The sequence below is a fragment of the Sinocyclocheilus anshuiensis genome, unplaced genomic scaffold (assembly GCF_001515605.1).
Source record: "Sinocyclocheilus anshuiensis isolate Anshui unplaced genomic scaffold, SAMN03320099.WGS_v1.1 scaffold257, whole genome shotgun sequence".
NCBI lineage: Eukaryota > Metazoa > Chordata > Actinopteri > Cypriniformes > Cyprinidae > Sinocyclocheilus > Sinocyclocheilus anshuiensis.
In genome coordinates, this window is record NW_015539889.1 from 528661 (window position 1) to 543154 (window position 14494).

Consider the following 14494-nt stretch of genomic DNA (forward strand, 5'->3'; position numbering starts at 1 on the left):
AAATTTTGGTGCTCCTAAATTTTTGACTGTGCTCCTACATTTTTTAAGTTAGGAGCACAAGCGCTCCTAAAAAGAAAAATAAGGGTAGAGCCCTGTATATATACTTTTTTTTTAACTTAAAACTACCAAAGTTAGTCTGAAAGGAAAATTAGTTTCCACCGGTAAATGACTCAAAGATTTTACATCTATCTTAATGTTTAAAAGGGGAAAAATATTATATACATTTAATAATATTATTATATTATTTATATCATAATAATATTAATTGTGGTTTTTGTTTAATACATATATTTTATTGTATTTATTTGTTTTTTTATAATTATTTGGAATTTGTATTTTTTTCTTAGTTTTGTTTCTTCTGTATTTTTTGTAGTTCAAATGAAAAATGTTTTCAGACTTGAGATACTGCTTTTCAAAATAAATAAATATAAAATCTAACCTTTATTAAAAGGACTTTAAAGTGATAAATAAATGAAGGCAAGAAAAGGAGGGGGGGAAATCAGGAAATATCAGTCAGATTTGAACCCCCAACACAGCCCAAATGTTCAGAACGTTTGCTAACCACTAAGCCATGGCTCTGTCGACTTCGGTTTTCATCTTTGGAAGGGACTGAATAATACAATGAAACAATGTTTATTGTGTGCATTTCCATTTGTATTTTCTCATGTATTTTCATCACACTAATTGAAATTATGATAACATTGCACAAATCATAGGCTTATTTGGGTCTAGTCAAATTGTTTCCGTTCTGTTCCTATGTTTGTAAACATCATTTGTGTTTGCTCAGGCACATGCACAGTATGTTTGAAGGAGAGTAAGAGCACCCCAAACAAACGCACCTCCAAGATCTCCTTCTGACTGACAGCCCAACTAAAACTAACAATACCCCATGTTTATCTTCAGCCGACATGTGCTCCCAATTACTCTGGGTGCTCCTCTAGGGGCATGTGAGGTAATCAAGAAACAACCCACTGCCTTTTACCCTTTTAAAAAAGTCCCCAAAAAAGGAAGGCCCCAATTGATTACTTTTTTACAGTTGTGAGCCATTAAGAGGCATCTCTGTCTTGAAACTACAGCTTTGTCGCACGCACAACTGTTTCTAAACATCCCATTCCCAGGTTAGTGGGCGGTAAAGGCTGCCGTTTCCTCTCTTTAATCAAACCAAGGCCCACTGAGCTTTAGCTCTGCGACGCGATACTGCTCTCTTATTCACAACAGCTGCTCTCCTCCCAGGGCCAAGCTTTTGCAAATGGCTTTTGTAAAGAAGCAGTCTTGTTCTTCCCTTTCTTTCTCCTTCTTCTCTGCCCCCACCTTGCCTCTTTCAGGGAGAGACAAAAACATGCCGCTCACAACAGCATAAGGAGCTGTCTGCCTCTCTCTCTTCGTCTTCATGGTCTCATCTGTTTCAATAATAAGGCCACAGGTCTGTTTTTTCTGCCTGATCTCAAGTCAGTGAGAATAAACAGAAAAGGCTGCTGTTTACATGTGGTGGAAAAAGAGGTGTGTTGTTGGCTATGCTGTAAGGATAATGACAATGAAAGTGAGCCAGAGGGGTTAGGCAATAATCAAACTTTCCTAACTTTTTCTCATATGTAGCATAGGTATGTATTGTCCATTTTTGTGAATCAGCTTGTATGGATTTTTCAGTGCAATCATGTGCAAAAAGATTCTTTTTTTTATATATAAAATATTTCAAAAATATTTAGTTAAATGCTGCAGTCCATTAACATGTTTGCAACTCATTTTTTCTATTTTTTCTATTTAGTGTACATTTATTTATAATTGAATCTATTTGGGATTAATTAAAAATTAATTTTGTGCAAGATACATACTCAAAGATAAAAATATTTTTTTCTATTTCATTTTTTTTTCATACCAATAAAATTATTATTATTATTATTATTACTATTATATTGATTACAAGTATTGATTAAATTACAGGTATGAGTCACATTGAGAGTTTGGAAAATATAGTTTGAAAGTATGTTTTACATGCAGTTTGAGACAAAGCGGAGAGGACGCACTTGTACAGGGCATCTCTAAGGGGTCCGAGTCTGTGCGGTAATATCCATTTCGGCAGACGCAGTTGGTTGCTCCGTTGTTGGTTGTGCGGCTGTTGATTGGACACTGCAGGCATTTCTCGTCACCTTGTGCTGTCTTGAAGAAACCTGAAGGGCATGCTGAAACAAAGATAGCAAAAGTGATGAGAAAAGAAGAAGTGAAGAGAAGATGAAGAAAAGATGAAGAACTTTTCAATATTACATGATTGCCAAGGGCCAGAGAACACCAAGGAAAGCATGGGCCACTGCAGTCAAGTTGAAACACACTTTAAAGCATTTCACACATAAAAAGAAGCACTATAGTCAGGTAAACATAGCATGTTCAGTATATAGGGCTGAATAATTTAAACCCTGTGCTCTTGCATGACACACTAAGCGCATTCCACTTGTCACCTGCTCATGGATGTCCTGGCTTTTATAATTAATATGAATATTATACAGACAGCAAATAAAAGAGGTGGTAAAAAGGGGAAATAAATGGAGAAAAGGCCCAGAAACATTCTAGACAAGTACAAATACGCATATGAGTGTATGTTTCATGTCTTATTGACTCTAACTCATCCTTCCTTCTTTCCTTTTGCTGAATCTTGTACTTTTCACCTGTGACACCCTACATTTCGGTTGGTGCTGGAATCCCTCCCAGAATTCAATGCACCTGTAGAGTGTCAAGCGCTGTTTTTTAATCTGTTCTGGCTGGAACAGATGTGTAAAAGAGTTCCCTCCAGGTAACACACGCAAAATGTCTTACTATTTTTCCCAGAACCCACATCTAACTGTTAAGGAAACTGTCTTATAATCAACATGAAATGGCATTTACAACCATACATTTTGAGTGAAAGAGAACATTTAGGGCAGGACTTGATTTCATCCATAGGGAATTGATTGAATTGTGAAAAGTAGCCTCCAAAGCCAAAGTGAAGCCAGAACTGAGGGTTCAGCCGTGCTCTTAAACACGCACAAATAAGCCGGACTGTACATCCGCTGAGGCGGTGAGATCACATTCTTGCAGCTCAACTACAGGGGCAGAGGTTAACTAGTGCCCAGTGGTCATTAAATGGGGGTCTGTTATTTCAGTGAAATGTTTCAGACAGAAAGGGTGCTATTCCCCATTTCCCCTCACCTGCTCACCCCAGACCATCTTTCTCGATCCCATTTCAACACCCTGGCAAACCACAGGACCGGCTCAGCATCCAGGAACACTTTAGACTGCCATACATGGACACACAAATACACGTTTTTACATTCCCTCTTTGCACTCAACACATCCGCACTCTTTTTCTTATTCCAAAACACCCACGCACTTTCACCCTCTTAAGAGTTTAAGCAAACTTAGTCTTTACCAAATCCAGCTGACAGGTTTCTATAAGCCTCCACCAGGAAACCGACAGCCCAGTTTCCCAACACACACACACACACACACACAAAGTACAAAATCATGGCTAAATATCCCAGAATCCCAAGTGAACAAGAATATAATAAACGTTTAGAAATGGACTGGTGGAACAAATGCTCAATGTGAAAGCGAAAGAGCACCTCAGTTTAATATTAGATTTGACGTTTTTCTTTTCAAATGATTTATGGCAAAACTAGCCATGTGTAAAGTGAAATATGATGCTTGTGTGTTCGGAGAAAGTGTCATTGGAGTCACAGAGACAAGCACAACTGAAAAGCTTCAGGATTTAGGAAGAAACTCGGATAGAAAGGTAATCAAAAACAGCAATGGAAAACAGACTGGACCCAAATGGACTGAGATCAAAGAGAAAGAAAACAGGAAGATAGGGGGAAACTGTAGCAAGAGTGCTTAAAATAAATTAGCCTTTGTCCTATTAATTTATTCAAAATACAATAAAAATTCAATTCATACATAACAATGACTTGAATACTTCTCTTCTATGATGAGCATGAGCATGTCAATTTCTGAATTAAATTCATTTTATTATATTTCTGGGGGGCATAAGGTAAAAAAAAGGGTGATACTGCCTTGATATAAAAATCTAATTATTGAAAAGAAAACTTATTATATTATTTCTTAAAAAAATATTCTAACAAAACTGCTTCACTTCATATTAATATCTAGAAAAAAAACAACAACAACAAAAAAAAAACTTCTGTTAGCAAAATAAAAGTCATGTGGTCCAACCAACTTGCAGATAAAAAGCAAAATATAAAATATAATAAAAAGGACTCCTGCAGACCCTCATGACTATATGCAAAGGTCAATACGTATCTCAAAATGTCAGATAATATGACCTTTTTATGAGATGGTTAATTCAGGTTGCACAATATCACTTCATGTTAAGATCTAATCATTCATGACATTTGTTAAAATACAGAAACTTGTGGGAACAAAATTAGACCTTTCTTGAAAATGGTATATAAAAAAAATAAACTAACATATAAAAAGTGTACATTTCTAATAAATTAGCATGTATTTTAAACAAGAGAAGATTTTTAAAAGATTTATTTTTTATCGTCATTGACCTATTAACAGTTGTCTTAACACCTGATCTTGTAGGTTGACATACCCTAACTAGTGCTGAAAGGAAAATTGCACACCTTCCCTAAAAAAAAAAAAAACTGAGAGGGTCCGAGCCTCCCTTTACAAACTCTGCCAGTATCCTAGAGAGGGTTAGCCTATGCCACACTGACGAAGGAATCGAGTATCTGTGCCTGACTCCACCACTTGCTGTCTGGGCATGACCTTGCATGTCTCCATACTTGCTTCCAGATGGTTCCATCCAACCAATGGAAATAATCAGCCGTGCTGAAATCGTGGGGACTGTGCTGAACACGGCTATTGCATACAACTTAGCTTGCAGACCTACCCTGTATGGAGGAATGCAATTTGAGGATGAAGAGAAAAAGTGTCAGCTGTAGCCCCAGGGACGATAGAAAGCCTGATTAAAGAGCACATCAGTACTTTGATACAGCTCACATCCAGATTAGAAACTGTCATGTTGTTTGATCACAATGTTTCTCTTGCAAGCTTGGCATGGAAAAAAATACAGCTGCTTTTTTTTTTGCGCAAATTTGAAATGTTTGTATAGAAAATAACAAATAAGGACACTTTTGAGACACGCCGGACCCTTTGGTCTCTATTTGACTGAAGTCATTAATCTGGTTTTATAATGAGGAAGAGATGAAGTCATTTCGAAATACTTCTCTTGCTGAAAAAATTAGCTTATTTACAGCATTAATTTACAACAGCCAGTCCATAAGGGCCAAGCTGACCAGCATGTTCTTTAAGCTGGTTGACTTAGTATTTATAGTTAAGCTAGAGAAGAAGGCTGGTGGTGACACCAGCATCTTAGCAATTTATGCTGGTGACTAGATATATGTTTCTTCAAAACTGGGCACTATGTCATTTCCACAACACCAAACAATTTTATTTTATTTACAATGTTATTTCCACCACCTTTCATTTCCACCAGACGCTAGAGGGAATTATACTAATGTTCAAAATTAAAACAGTAATATTGTGAAACACTATATAATTTTTCTTATTTATTCCTGTGATAAAGCTGAAGCAGCCATTACTCCAGTCTTCACTGTCACATGACACCCATTCTAAAATGCTGATTTAGTATGAAGGTAAAACAGCAGCAAAACTCAAGAGCTTGTTAATTTGAATGTGAGAACTTGCCATATTAATATTCGTATTTGTAAGTTAAAATTTACACTCACAGCTCTGATGTGAAAAGCTGAATCTTTCGATTTGCACACATGGACTATAATCAAAACACCCATGTTTTGAATTCGAAGTTGCAGATTAATAGTTACAAATGTGTAAAATGGCATTCACATAAACAAAATGGCAGACACAAATGTGTAAAACATATTTACTTTTTTTTTAATTTATTTATTTATATTTATGGGCTTTTATGTCTTTACTGTGAGAGGACAGTGGAGAGTTGACAGGAAAGCATTGGGTGGAGAGAGGGGAGCAGGATAGACAAAGGACCACGAGGCGGGAATCGAACTCGGGTCTCCATGAGCACAGTTGCGCTATATGTTGATGCACTAACCAAGACCAACAAGGCTATTGGCACCGACACAAAATATAAAATAAAAATATAATAACAACCTCTCAGATCTTTTGCGACTCCTTTCGCGATATTCCTGTAGCAAAACTCACTTGAGCACTTGTAAATGCAGATGCGAGAGAGCAGAACCGGGGGTGTGGTAGGAGTGGGATTGAAGCCATTTTATTGGTTGAGATGCGTGACCAATAACATTGGATGGTTTCTTTGTGTGATGATGTCATGCAACAGCAGCAGCCAGCGTGCCATTTTGAAAGGAAAGCCTGCTTTGGGAAAACAACTGCGGAAGCTATCAGCTCACCTAATGGACAACTAACAAGTTTAAGTTCATTTTATAACCAGGGTTCCTACACATTTTTCAAAATTCCATTCTTTTCCAAACTCAAATTTCCAAACCTCTCAGTAGATTTTCAGACCATGTTTAATATAAATGGTTCATAAAGTATTATTTTCAGCTTTATATTTGGTATATACTGTAGTACAGTCATCTGTAAATATGTGACAACACAGAGCCCATTAAAATAAAAAATACAGACTTTTGCATGCACACAAGGAACTTTTTTGTGCACTCGAGAAACCATTCACATGCACACTGGAATTTTTAGCATGCTTACACATTACAGTTATATATACTATAACCTATTTTGTTTGTCACTGCCACAATCTTCCTATGAAGAAAACAAAAGCATGGATGCACATGAATTAACAGAGATCTACTTGCTCAAAATTCCTTTCCTTAGGGTAGTACCTCTAATATCAAAATTCTTATAACCTGCATTTTTGCATAATTAAAAAGTGCACCTTGAATTCATTCAGTCATGTTTGACAGTTTGACAATCACTGAAAAATCCCTAAACAGCCACCATGAAAACACACTTCTTGTATGATAAATGTATTTTCATTCAATTCTTAATTTTCTATTACAGAAAACTAAATAGTGGCAAAAGTCTGGAAATGCAAATATTTTCCCTTACTCTGCTTTTTTTTCATACTTTTCCAGACCTCGAAATTACTCAAATCAAATTCCATACTTTTCCAAACTGCATAGGAACCCTGTATAAAAGTCCATAAGGCTCAAAAGTGCGCAGAGTTAAAGAAACCCCCATAAACTGTCAATCTAATCCAGATCACATCAAAGAGGTTCAAGACCTGTCGTCGAGAACTTAGTTGTCGCATTTTAGTGACTACGGTGAGAAGCAGAGAACACAAACCGCCTGGTGCTCTTTCAAACGTTGCCTTGCTTGTGTTTATTGCCTCTAATAACACGTGCAGACCGAGGAAAAGGTAGCAGTGGCATAATGTCAGCCTTAGTGGGCTGTGCGAGGGAAATCCCGTTGTGAATGTTTGCTCGGGTGCCAGAACGCTAGTCATGTTTTATTACAGGTAATTCGCTGGTGATTTCAAAGATTGCCAGAGCATTTTCATCCAGCCTGATTTACGTAGGTGCTAAAGAAAGAGGCGTAAACGCAGATGGCTGCATGTGTGTTGGGGCCGGTTGGTAGTGGAGCAGGAATGTGTGTGTACATGTATCGGCGGATATGGCTCCTCCAGCTGCGTCCACTTCAGGAGCCAGCAGTACAAACAACGGCGAAGCTTCTCAGGCTGACATTTCCATCATGGCCGACTGGGCGTTATGCGGGATTCTCTACAGCAGTGTTTCCCAACCTTTTTTTAGTCGCGGCACCCTTTGGAAATTTTAACAAACTTGTGGCACCCTACAAAATTAATTTTGTCACAATATTGAATTTCTAACTTCGATATGATAATTTGAAAATTATAGATATTCGGTACAACAGGGAAGAACTGCAGAATATAATGTCATACAGATATTTTTAATATTATTAAAAAATATTGTCCATCAATGGTGGCAATCAGTAGGCTAATTTCTAATGAAGAGACCAACCCCTGCTCTCGACAGACGGCACCCCAGGGTGCCCCGGCACCCCGGTTGGGAAACACTGCTCTACAGCACTGTCTAATCCAGCTAAAGTCACAGTTGTTTAGAAAAAACACAACCCGGTCACTCATGTGCATATGCAATGAACATTTGTGTACCCCAACCCATACACAGAGTCAGATGTCCTTTCTTTTCCCAACAGAACAAAAAGTCTTCTTTGTCTGGGGTGACTGTAGTAGTGAAAAACTCCCCTCCCTTTTTTATGCTGCCTGTCTATTCAGCCAATGAATAGCTGGCTCGAAAGTAATACATTTAATGAAAGCTACATTAAAGAGAGACCTGGGATAGAGGTGTGTGTGTGTGTGTGTGTGTGTATGTGAAGAGAGATGCATGAAAAAGAAAAACAGAAAAGTGAAGAACCAAGGGATGCTCAGTTTTGTTTGCACAGCAAAAAAATGTGCTGAAAGCAGGAAAATGGGGCAGAGTCTGAGGGGTTTTCTGTATGGAGGGGGGAAGTCCTATTGTGACCAAAGGGAGCAGTGTGTGAAACAGATGGGTTGTGTGTTTGTTACACATCATCTAACTGTGCTTTAGAGCAGCTTTATATATAATCAAACCTTGACATCCATTTCAAATGAACTGGTGGTGCTTAGAAACCTGCTCCTCTCAATGTATTTTTCAAAAAATAATGTGACATTAAAAGGATAGTGTGCTTGACAGTATATATACATTTTATATATAAAATGTATATATAAAATTATATACAATTTTAAATGTATCCAATATCAATGATACAAATATTTAATTGCGCATGCAAATTTCCTCTATTTTTCTATTTAAATGACCTTTGCTGTCATCTAATGCTTATACGGTTCTTGTTTTAAATTTCATACTGTACATTTTAATGTTGTGATGCCTACATTCACTTCTTGCATTTAAAATAATAGATTTTAATGTTATTCATTTATTCAGACAAAACTGTGTAAAGTTTTAGTATCTCTGATTTATCCATTATCACCTATTACATGAAAATAATTTTGAGCTTATCGTATTGGCCATAATTTTAATATTGTGCATCCCTAGCAACAATAGTCCGCGGTCTTTAATGATTGAGGATATTCAACAATATGCAAAATGATGAAATAACAATAAATGGACGTGCAGACAGTAATTTGCCTCTTAATATAGTTGGATACTAGTAGAAATTACTAACAACAAACAGTACTAAAATGATTCTACTTTTACTAGTAGCTTAGAGCATGATCAAAATATTTAATATATGAACATGCACAAATTATGTGTAATATGAACATGCAAGAGCAGTCTTTTGAATTCTGCTTTAAGATTTAAGTTATTACTAGTTAGTAATTACTGGTAGTAATTACCAGGCCTAGTGATGATCTACAGACTAAAAGGTAATAAAAAAGTTCAGCATTCACCATCTCCTCAAGAGTGAGAAAGAGAGAGAGTTAGATAACGAGCTCAGTTCGGAAAAGCATCAGTGGGTCTTGGAATTCAATAAAGGCTCAAGCCTGTCCAGCTAATTCAATCAAGACTGTGTGAAAGCAATTAGACAACTGGCATTCGCCTCACCCCACCACACAGGCATTAATTACAAATTTATTTCCCTCTCTAGGTCTTTTTGTCTGATGCAATTAACATCCCAGAAACATGTTTGCCCGGCCAGTTAGTGAGGGACCAGGCTGTGGTCCAGGGAATAAAGGAGAGCATCAATGATCTTCTCAAGGTCTCTCAATGTCAACTCTGACTCTGTCAGCAGCATCAGTCAAAGTAACTGGTAACACAAAAAGGGTAGAGTTAGACATAGGTTAAGCAGTGCCATATGCTAGGCTGTCTTGCCACAGTAAGGACAGAATAGACACAATATTTAATTTGACATGAACAAAATCAAGTACAGCCCATTCAGTATGAAACTTTGAAAAGTCTTTTCAATTTAAAGTGGATTAAAAACAAATGTGGAATATTATGAATAAATATGGGTTATGAATATTATATGAACTAAGGCTTAAAGACAAAAAGACTGCAACTTCTATCCATCACAACCAGGTTTTCTTTTACATCCAATTGCATTGCTGATCTATTCTGACTGAAAGACTGCTGCAGAATTTCACAAATGAAGTTATGTGTTAGTTACCGAAAATGAAAAGTCTTTTGACGTAGACACGTGACATATTTGCATCCGAATATGCATACTTTTCTGCTTCCTGCAAAGACCAGTTTGCTTCCAGCAAACAAGAAAAGAATGAAGTTCTCTAAAGTGTGTAACCAATGGATACTTTGCTATCCCATGAGACCACAGGAGCTGAGGAAAAAAAAAACCTTTGTATGTCTGGATATATAAACATATGCCTGTGTCTCATAAACCCAAGCTCATAGCTGCTAGAGGCTTTCAGAAGTTTGAATGCTCTAATTTGCGTGGCATTCTGACATACACATGCAAGCTTCTCATCAGAAATTAGGGGATACATCCCAGTGTGTGTGTCCATCTCAGCCCCTCTGCAGTTGTTAGAGCTGTCTTCAGACAGGATCTGTAGCCCAAATCTGCCCAGCAGGCGCCACCGCCACAAATTAAGAGCACCGGTGGAGTGTGTGTTGAGAGAGATTACAGGGAAATGTGTTTGGCACCTGGGAAAAGAGCTCTGTGGAGCGCTTGCAACAGCTGGAATGTGCATATGAGTGCGCGGGCGTATGTATGCATTCGTCTAAAATGCATGCCTCACATTTTAGATCAATGCATGGTCCCCACATGTTGCAGTCAATAAACGCGTCCAGAGAGGAAAGGGGAAAAAATGCAGATGGCTTAAGTGAGAAGATGCGTGTTGTAATTAGAATAGATCAGAACGGACAACCTACTGTATTGTGTATGGGTTTGTCTGTTTTTCAGTCATTCTACAGAATGGATGCCCACACAGACGTGTAAAAAAAAAACTAATAATAAATTGCAGTTGCCAACTTTATCTATTTGTTAATAAACATAAAAAAATCCAGAAACTATTTCTATAAATAGATGGAAAAGACACTGGTTTACAGAATGACATTCTAAACATAGATCCATGTAACACGTTGGCCAAAGAAATGTCTGTTTAGTAGGTAAAAGGACAAAGAGGGCAGGAGGACACAGCAGAAATGCTGCCTCAGCTGCATTATAGGCCTTTACCGTAATGACAGAGAGAAACAGGACATCTGATAATGGCCCACTCACTTAGCTCCTTTGTTTGTTGTCTGTAATTTGAAAAAATGGCAATGGGCAAATTAGTATTTTAGAGTGGAAGATGGATTCTGGCAATCATCAGATCACAAACATCCATACGTTTGAAAAAGGAAAACACACTGAGTGAAAGAAATGGATTTCTAAAGCTATATATGTAGCACAATTTCCTCCCCATCCACAGCAGTCTAAATTATAGGAATCTGATAGGCCGCTAAGAAAGAGACAGACAAGGATCATTTCATCCAGGCGGATTGCTTGACAGAGTTCACAGGAAAGGTGTCACTTAAGGTAGACGAAAAAATCCCCACACTGCCACACACACGTACTTATTTTGCACTGCCTCCTCCTCTGGAGTCTGTTGCAGATGGTTGGGGAGGGGCAAAGTCAGTCACATTTATCTCCATTAAAGATGGATTGTCAATCACAGCACAGTTCTCCACATCAACCAGACCCTTGGCTAATTTAATTATGTTTTCAGTTACTGAAAATGCTGAACTGATCACATTTACAGCAGCCTCACACTTGCGATCATCTTAAAGAAGGTCAAACTAAACAATCATTGCATAAGGCACCTTTCATCGTCTATTGCTATGACATGGCTTCACCTGACACAACGGATGCTGCTATTGTGTTGGCAATGTTACGACAATTTGTAATTGGAGTGGGTTCTTTCTTCGCCTGTCCTCTCCTTTCCACTCAGGAGGGAAAATGAAAGACGTGATGACTAAAGTGGTCTCATTTTTCAAGATCTTTGTCCACCTTTGTGGGTCTATCCCCCCTACCCCGTGCCCTTGGTAACAGGTTACGATAGGCCACGCCCACTGTTGCAAGACGACATGGCTTATTTGTGTCTAACTACTAAAAATACAACAAGCAATTCAACATGATGCAGTAGCCCACTGTAGCCGTAGGCACAAAGGCCAAGCCCCTTATTAGCATGATAAACAAGCAGATGAATCATGCTATTTTGGGTCTGAATGCTCATAATAGCTGGATTGATGCGTCAGGATTCTTTATGAGTTTTGACTGCGCCTGTCAGAACCTTGGCCCCAAAACTCCAAACGTGCCCTTTCCTCAAGGACGGGGAAGTTGCCAGGGCAACCACAGCCGTTGCCATGCAGGGCCCTCCATGGTTGTGCGTGCATCCAATGTTCTGGTCAAAGGCGTGAGATGCCTCTTTCAGGAGGGGCGGAAGGAGAAGGGGGAGGGCTCTCTTCGCTGTAAACCAAGGTGTCTTTACAACAGAATCAAAATAAGATTGGAGGAAGAAGAGGTGTAGTTCTGAAAAAAAGGAAGTAGTGTGAAGGCAAACAAAGGGAATCAGTCAGGCCAATGGAAATGGGCCTAGTTTTTCCTAAACGCAGCTTTGCATCGCTGCGTGGCCAAATGGTTTTTCTCTGAAAGAATGGGAGGTGTTTTTGAAATTATGCCATTGCAATGCTTTTCACCTTAATGCTTTAAACTCAGCCACACATAGAAAAATCAATACAAACACAAATAAGTCTTCCGCTAAAAGGATGGTAGTTTGTTCCTTGGGTAAATAATAGCTGCAAAGTGGGGAGTCGGCACTTGATGAGAAGCAGAAATGAAAGAGAGAGAGTTCAGGAAATTGAGAGAGTCAAAGAGAGAGCGACAGGCAGTGAGACAGACAGGAAACGAGAGGGCTCTATTGTTGCCCGGCAGATGCAATGTCTAATTGACAGAGACTGTCTGTGCAGCGTCCAGTGACAGTGGCGGCCTCAAGGTGGGGTGTGAAATGATGGGCAAGTGGCATAAAGGAGCTGTGTGTTCCCTGTCAGAGCGGACAGCAGGAAAGGAAAAGGAGGGGACGGCTGTGGGGCAGAGGATCTAGGAAGAGCAGCTGGTGTCCAATCCTGTTGCGATCCCTTCATACAGACATAAACGTGGATGCGCTCAGACGTACCCATGCACGCAAATAAAATCGGTCTAAAGTCTAGCAGTGTTCATTTGATTCCTGTCTTGTTTCTTTTGCAAATCCCAGCAGGTTCTGACCAAATCCCTATCAGTTCTGACCAAAAGTTTAATGAGCCTTCAGGGAGTCTGACCTATTATCTGTTCAATCTGCAAAAACAACAGCTGCATAATGCCTCCAGACACATGGAACCCTATGCATAACATATGTACTGTACAAATGTTTTTATATATCAATATCATCTACAGCTAAATCAATTAGAGCCTAAGTCCATTAGTCTAGTTCCATTAGTTTATTTGCGCAGAAATACAGCAAAGTTGGTACCAAAAGAATATTATTGTAGCATTAATTCTATCCTGAAGACGATGATTTAATGGAGATCCTTTTTGTGTTCTATTTGAACAAAGTATATCTCAAATGTTTCTCCTAAACTAAATAACATTTATTAACACACATATTTTTTGTACTGCTCAACAATTGTATTAATTCACATAACGATTTAAATAAATGAATAGAACGACAAATGCTAGAAAGAACAACAGAACAATAAATGATAGATAGACAGACAGACAGAGATAGACAGACAGACAGACACAGACAGAAATAGATAGATAGACAGATAGACAGACAGACAGACAGAGATAGATAGATAGATAGATAGATAGACAGATTAGACAGAAATAGACAGACAGACAGACATAGATAGATAGACAGACAGACAGACAGACAGACTGTCACGCCCCTGGACTCTTTGTGTTGTGGTTTCCCTCCCCAGGTGTGCCGTGTTCCCTTCAATTAGTCATTCCTTGCACCTGTGTTTTCCCAATCACCCAGTGTTTAAAAGCCCCAGTTCTTTCAGTTAGTGTTTGTCGGTCCTCAAACGTCATTCCTTGTGTTCCAGTGTCTCCTACGTTCCCCGTGTGATCATTAAAGACTGTGAATTGAAGTTATCTCCGTGTTTCCTCGTTCCTTGCTCCTTGCCTCCCGAGAAGTGTGACAGAAGGACCGACACAAAACAGTAACTTCCGTGTTTTCCCCTCCGTTTGTTTTCCGTTTTTTTTCCTCAGTGTTTTTCTTTCCGTTGTGTCCACATGGATCCCTTCACTTGCCCCGAATTCCTCCTCCTCCTGCTGGAGCAGGGAGACAAAGCTCTCGAGGACCATACCAAACTGTTCCTGTTGGTCGCGAACATCACCAGCTATCCGGACGACGCAAGCCTGAACACCGAGTGCAGAGCGCTGTCGTCCGAAGGCGGTCTTCGGGAGGAATTCGCCGCCTTCGTGGAGTGGACTCTGGCGAGAAACGGGTCGCCCCCCACCATCTGCCCCGGGG

At 39.0% G+C, this 14494-nt stretch overlaps 1 protein-coding gene across 2 annotated transcripts in view; it reads right to left on the reverse strand.

The window, feature by feature from the left end:
• LOC107685632 (ephrin type-B receptor 2-like) overlaps positions 1 to 14494 on the reverse strand; it is a 160602-nt gene that overhangs the window by 43692 nt on the left and 102416 nt on the right. For both annotated transcript variants that reach the window (XM_016482284.1, XM_016482283.1), the window contains exon 4: positions 2025 to 2180. In XM_016482284.1, the coding sequence (XP_016337770.1) occupies positions 2025 to 2180 (156 nt within the window). The remainder of the gene's footprint in view (positions 1 to 2024; positions 2181 to 14494) is intronic.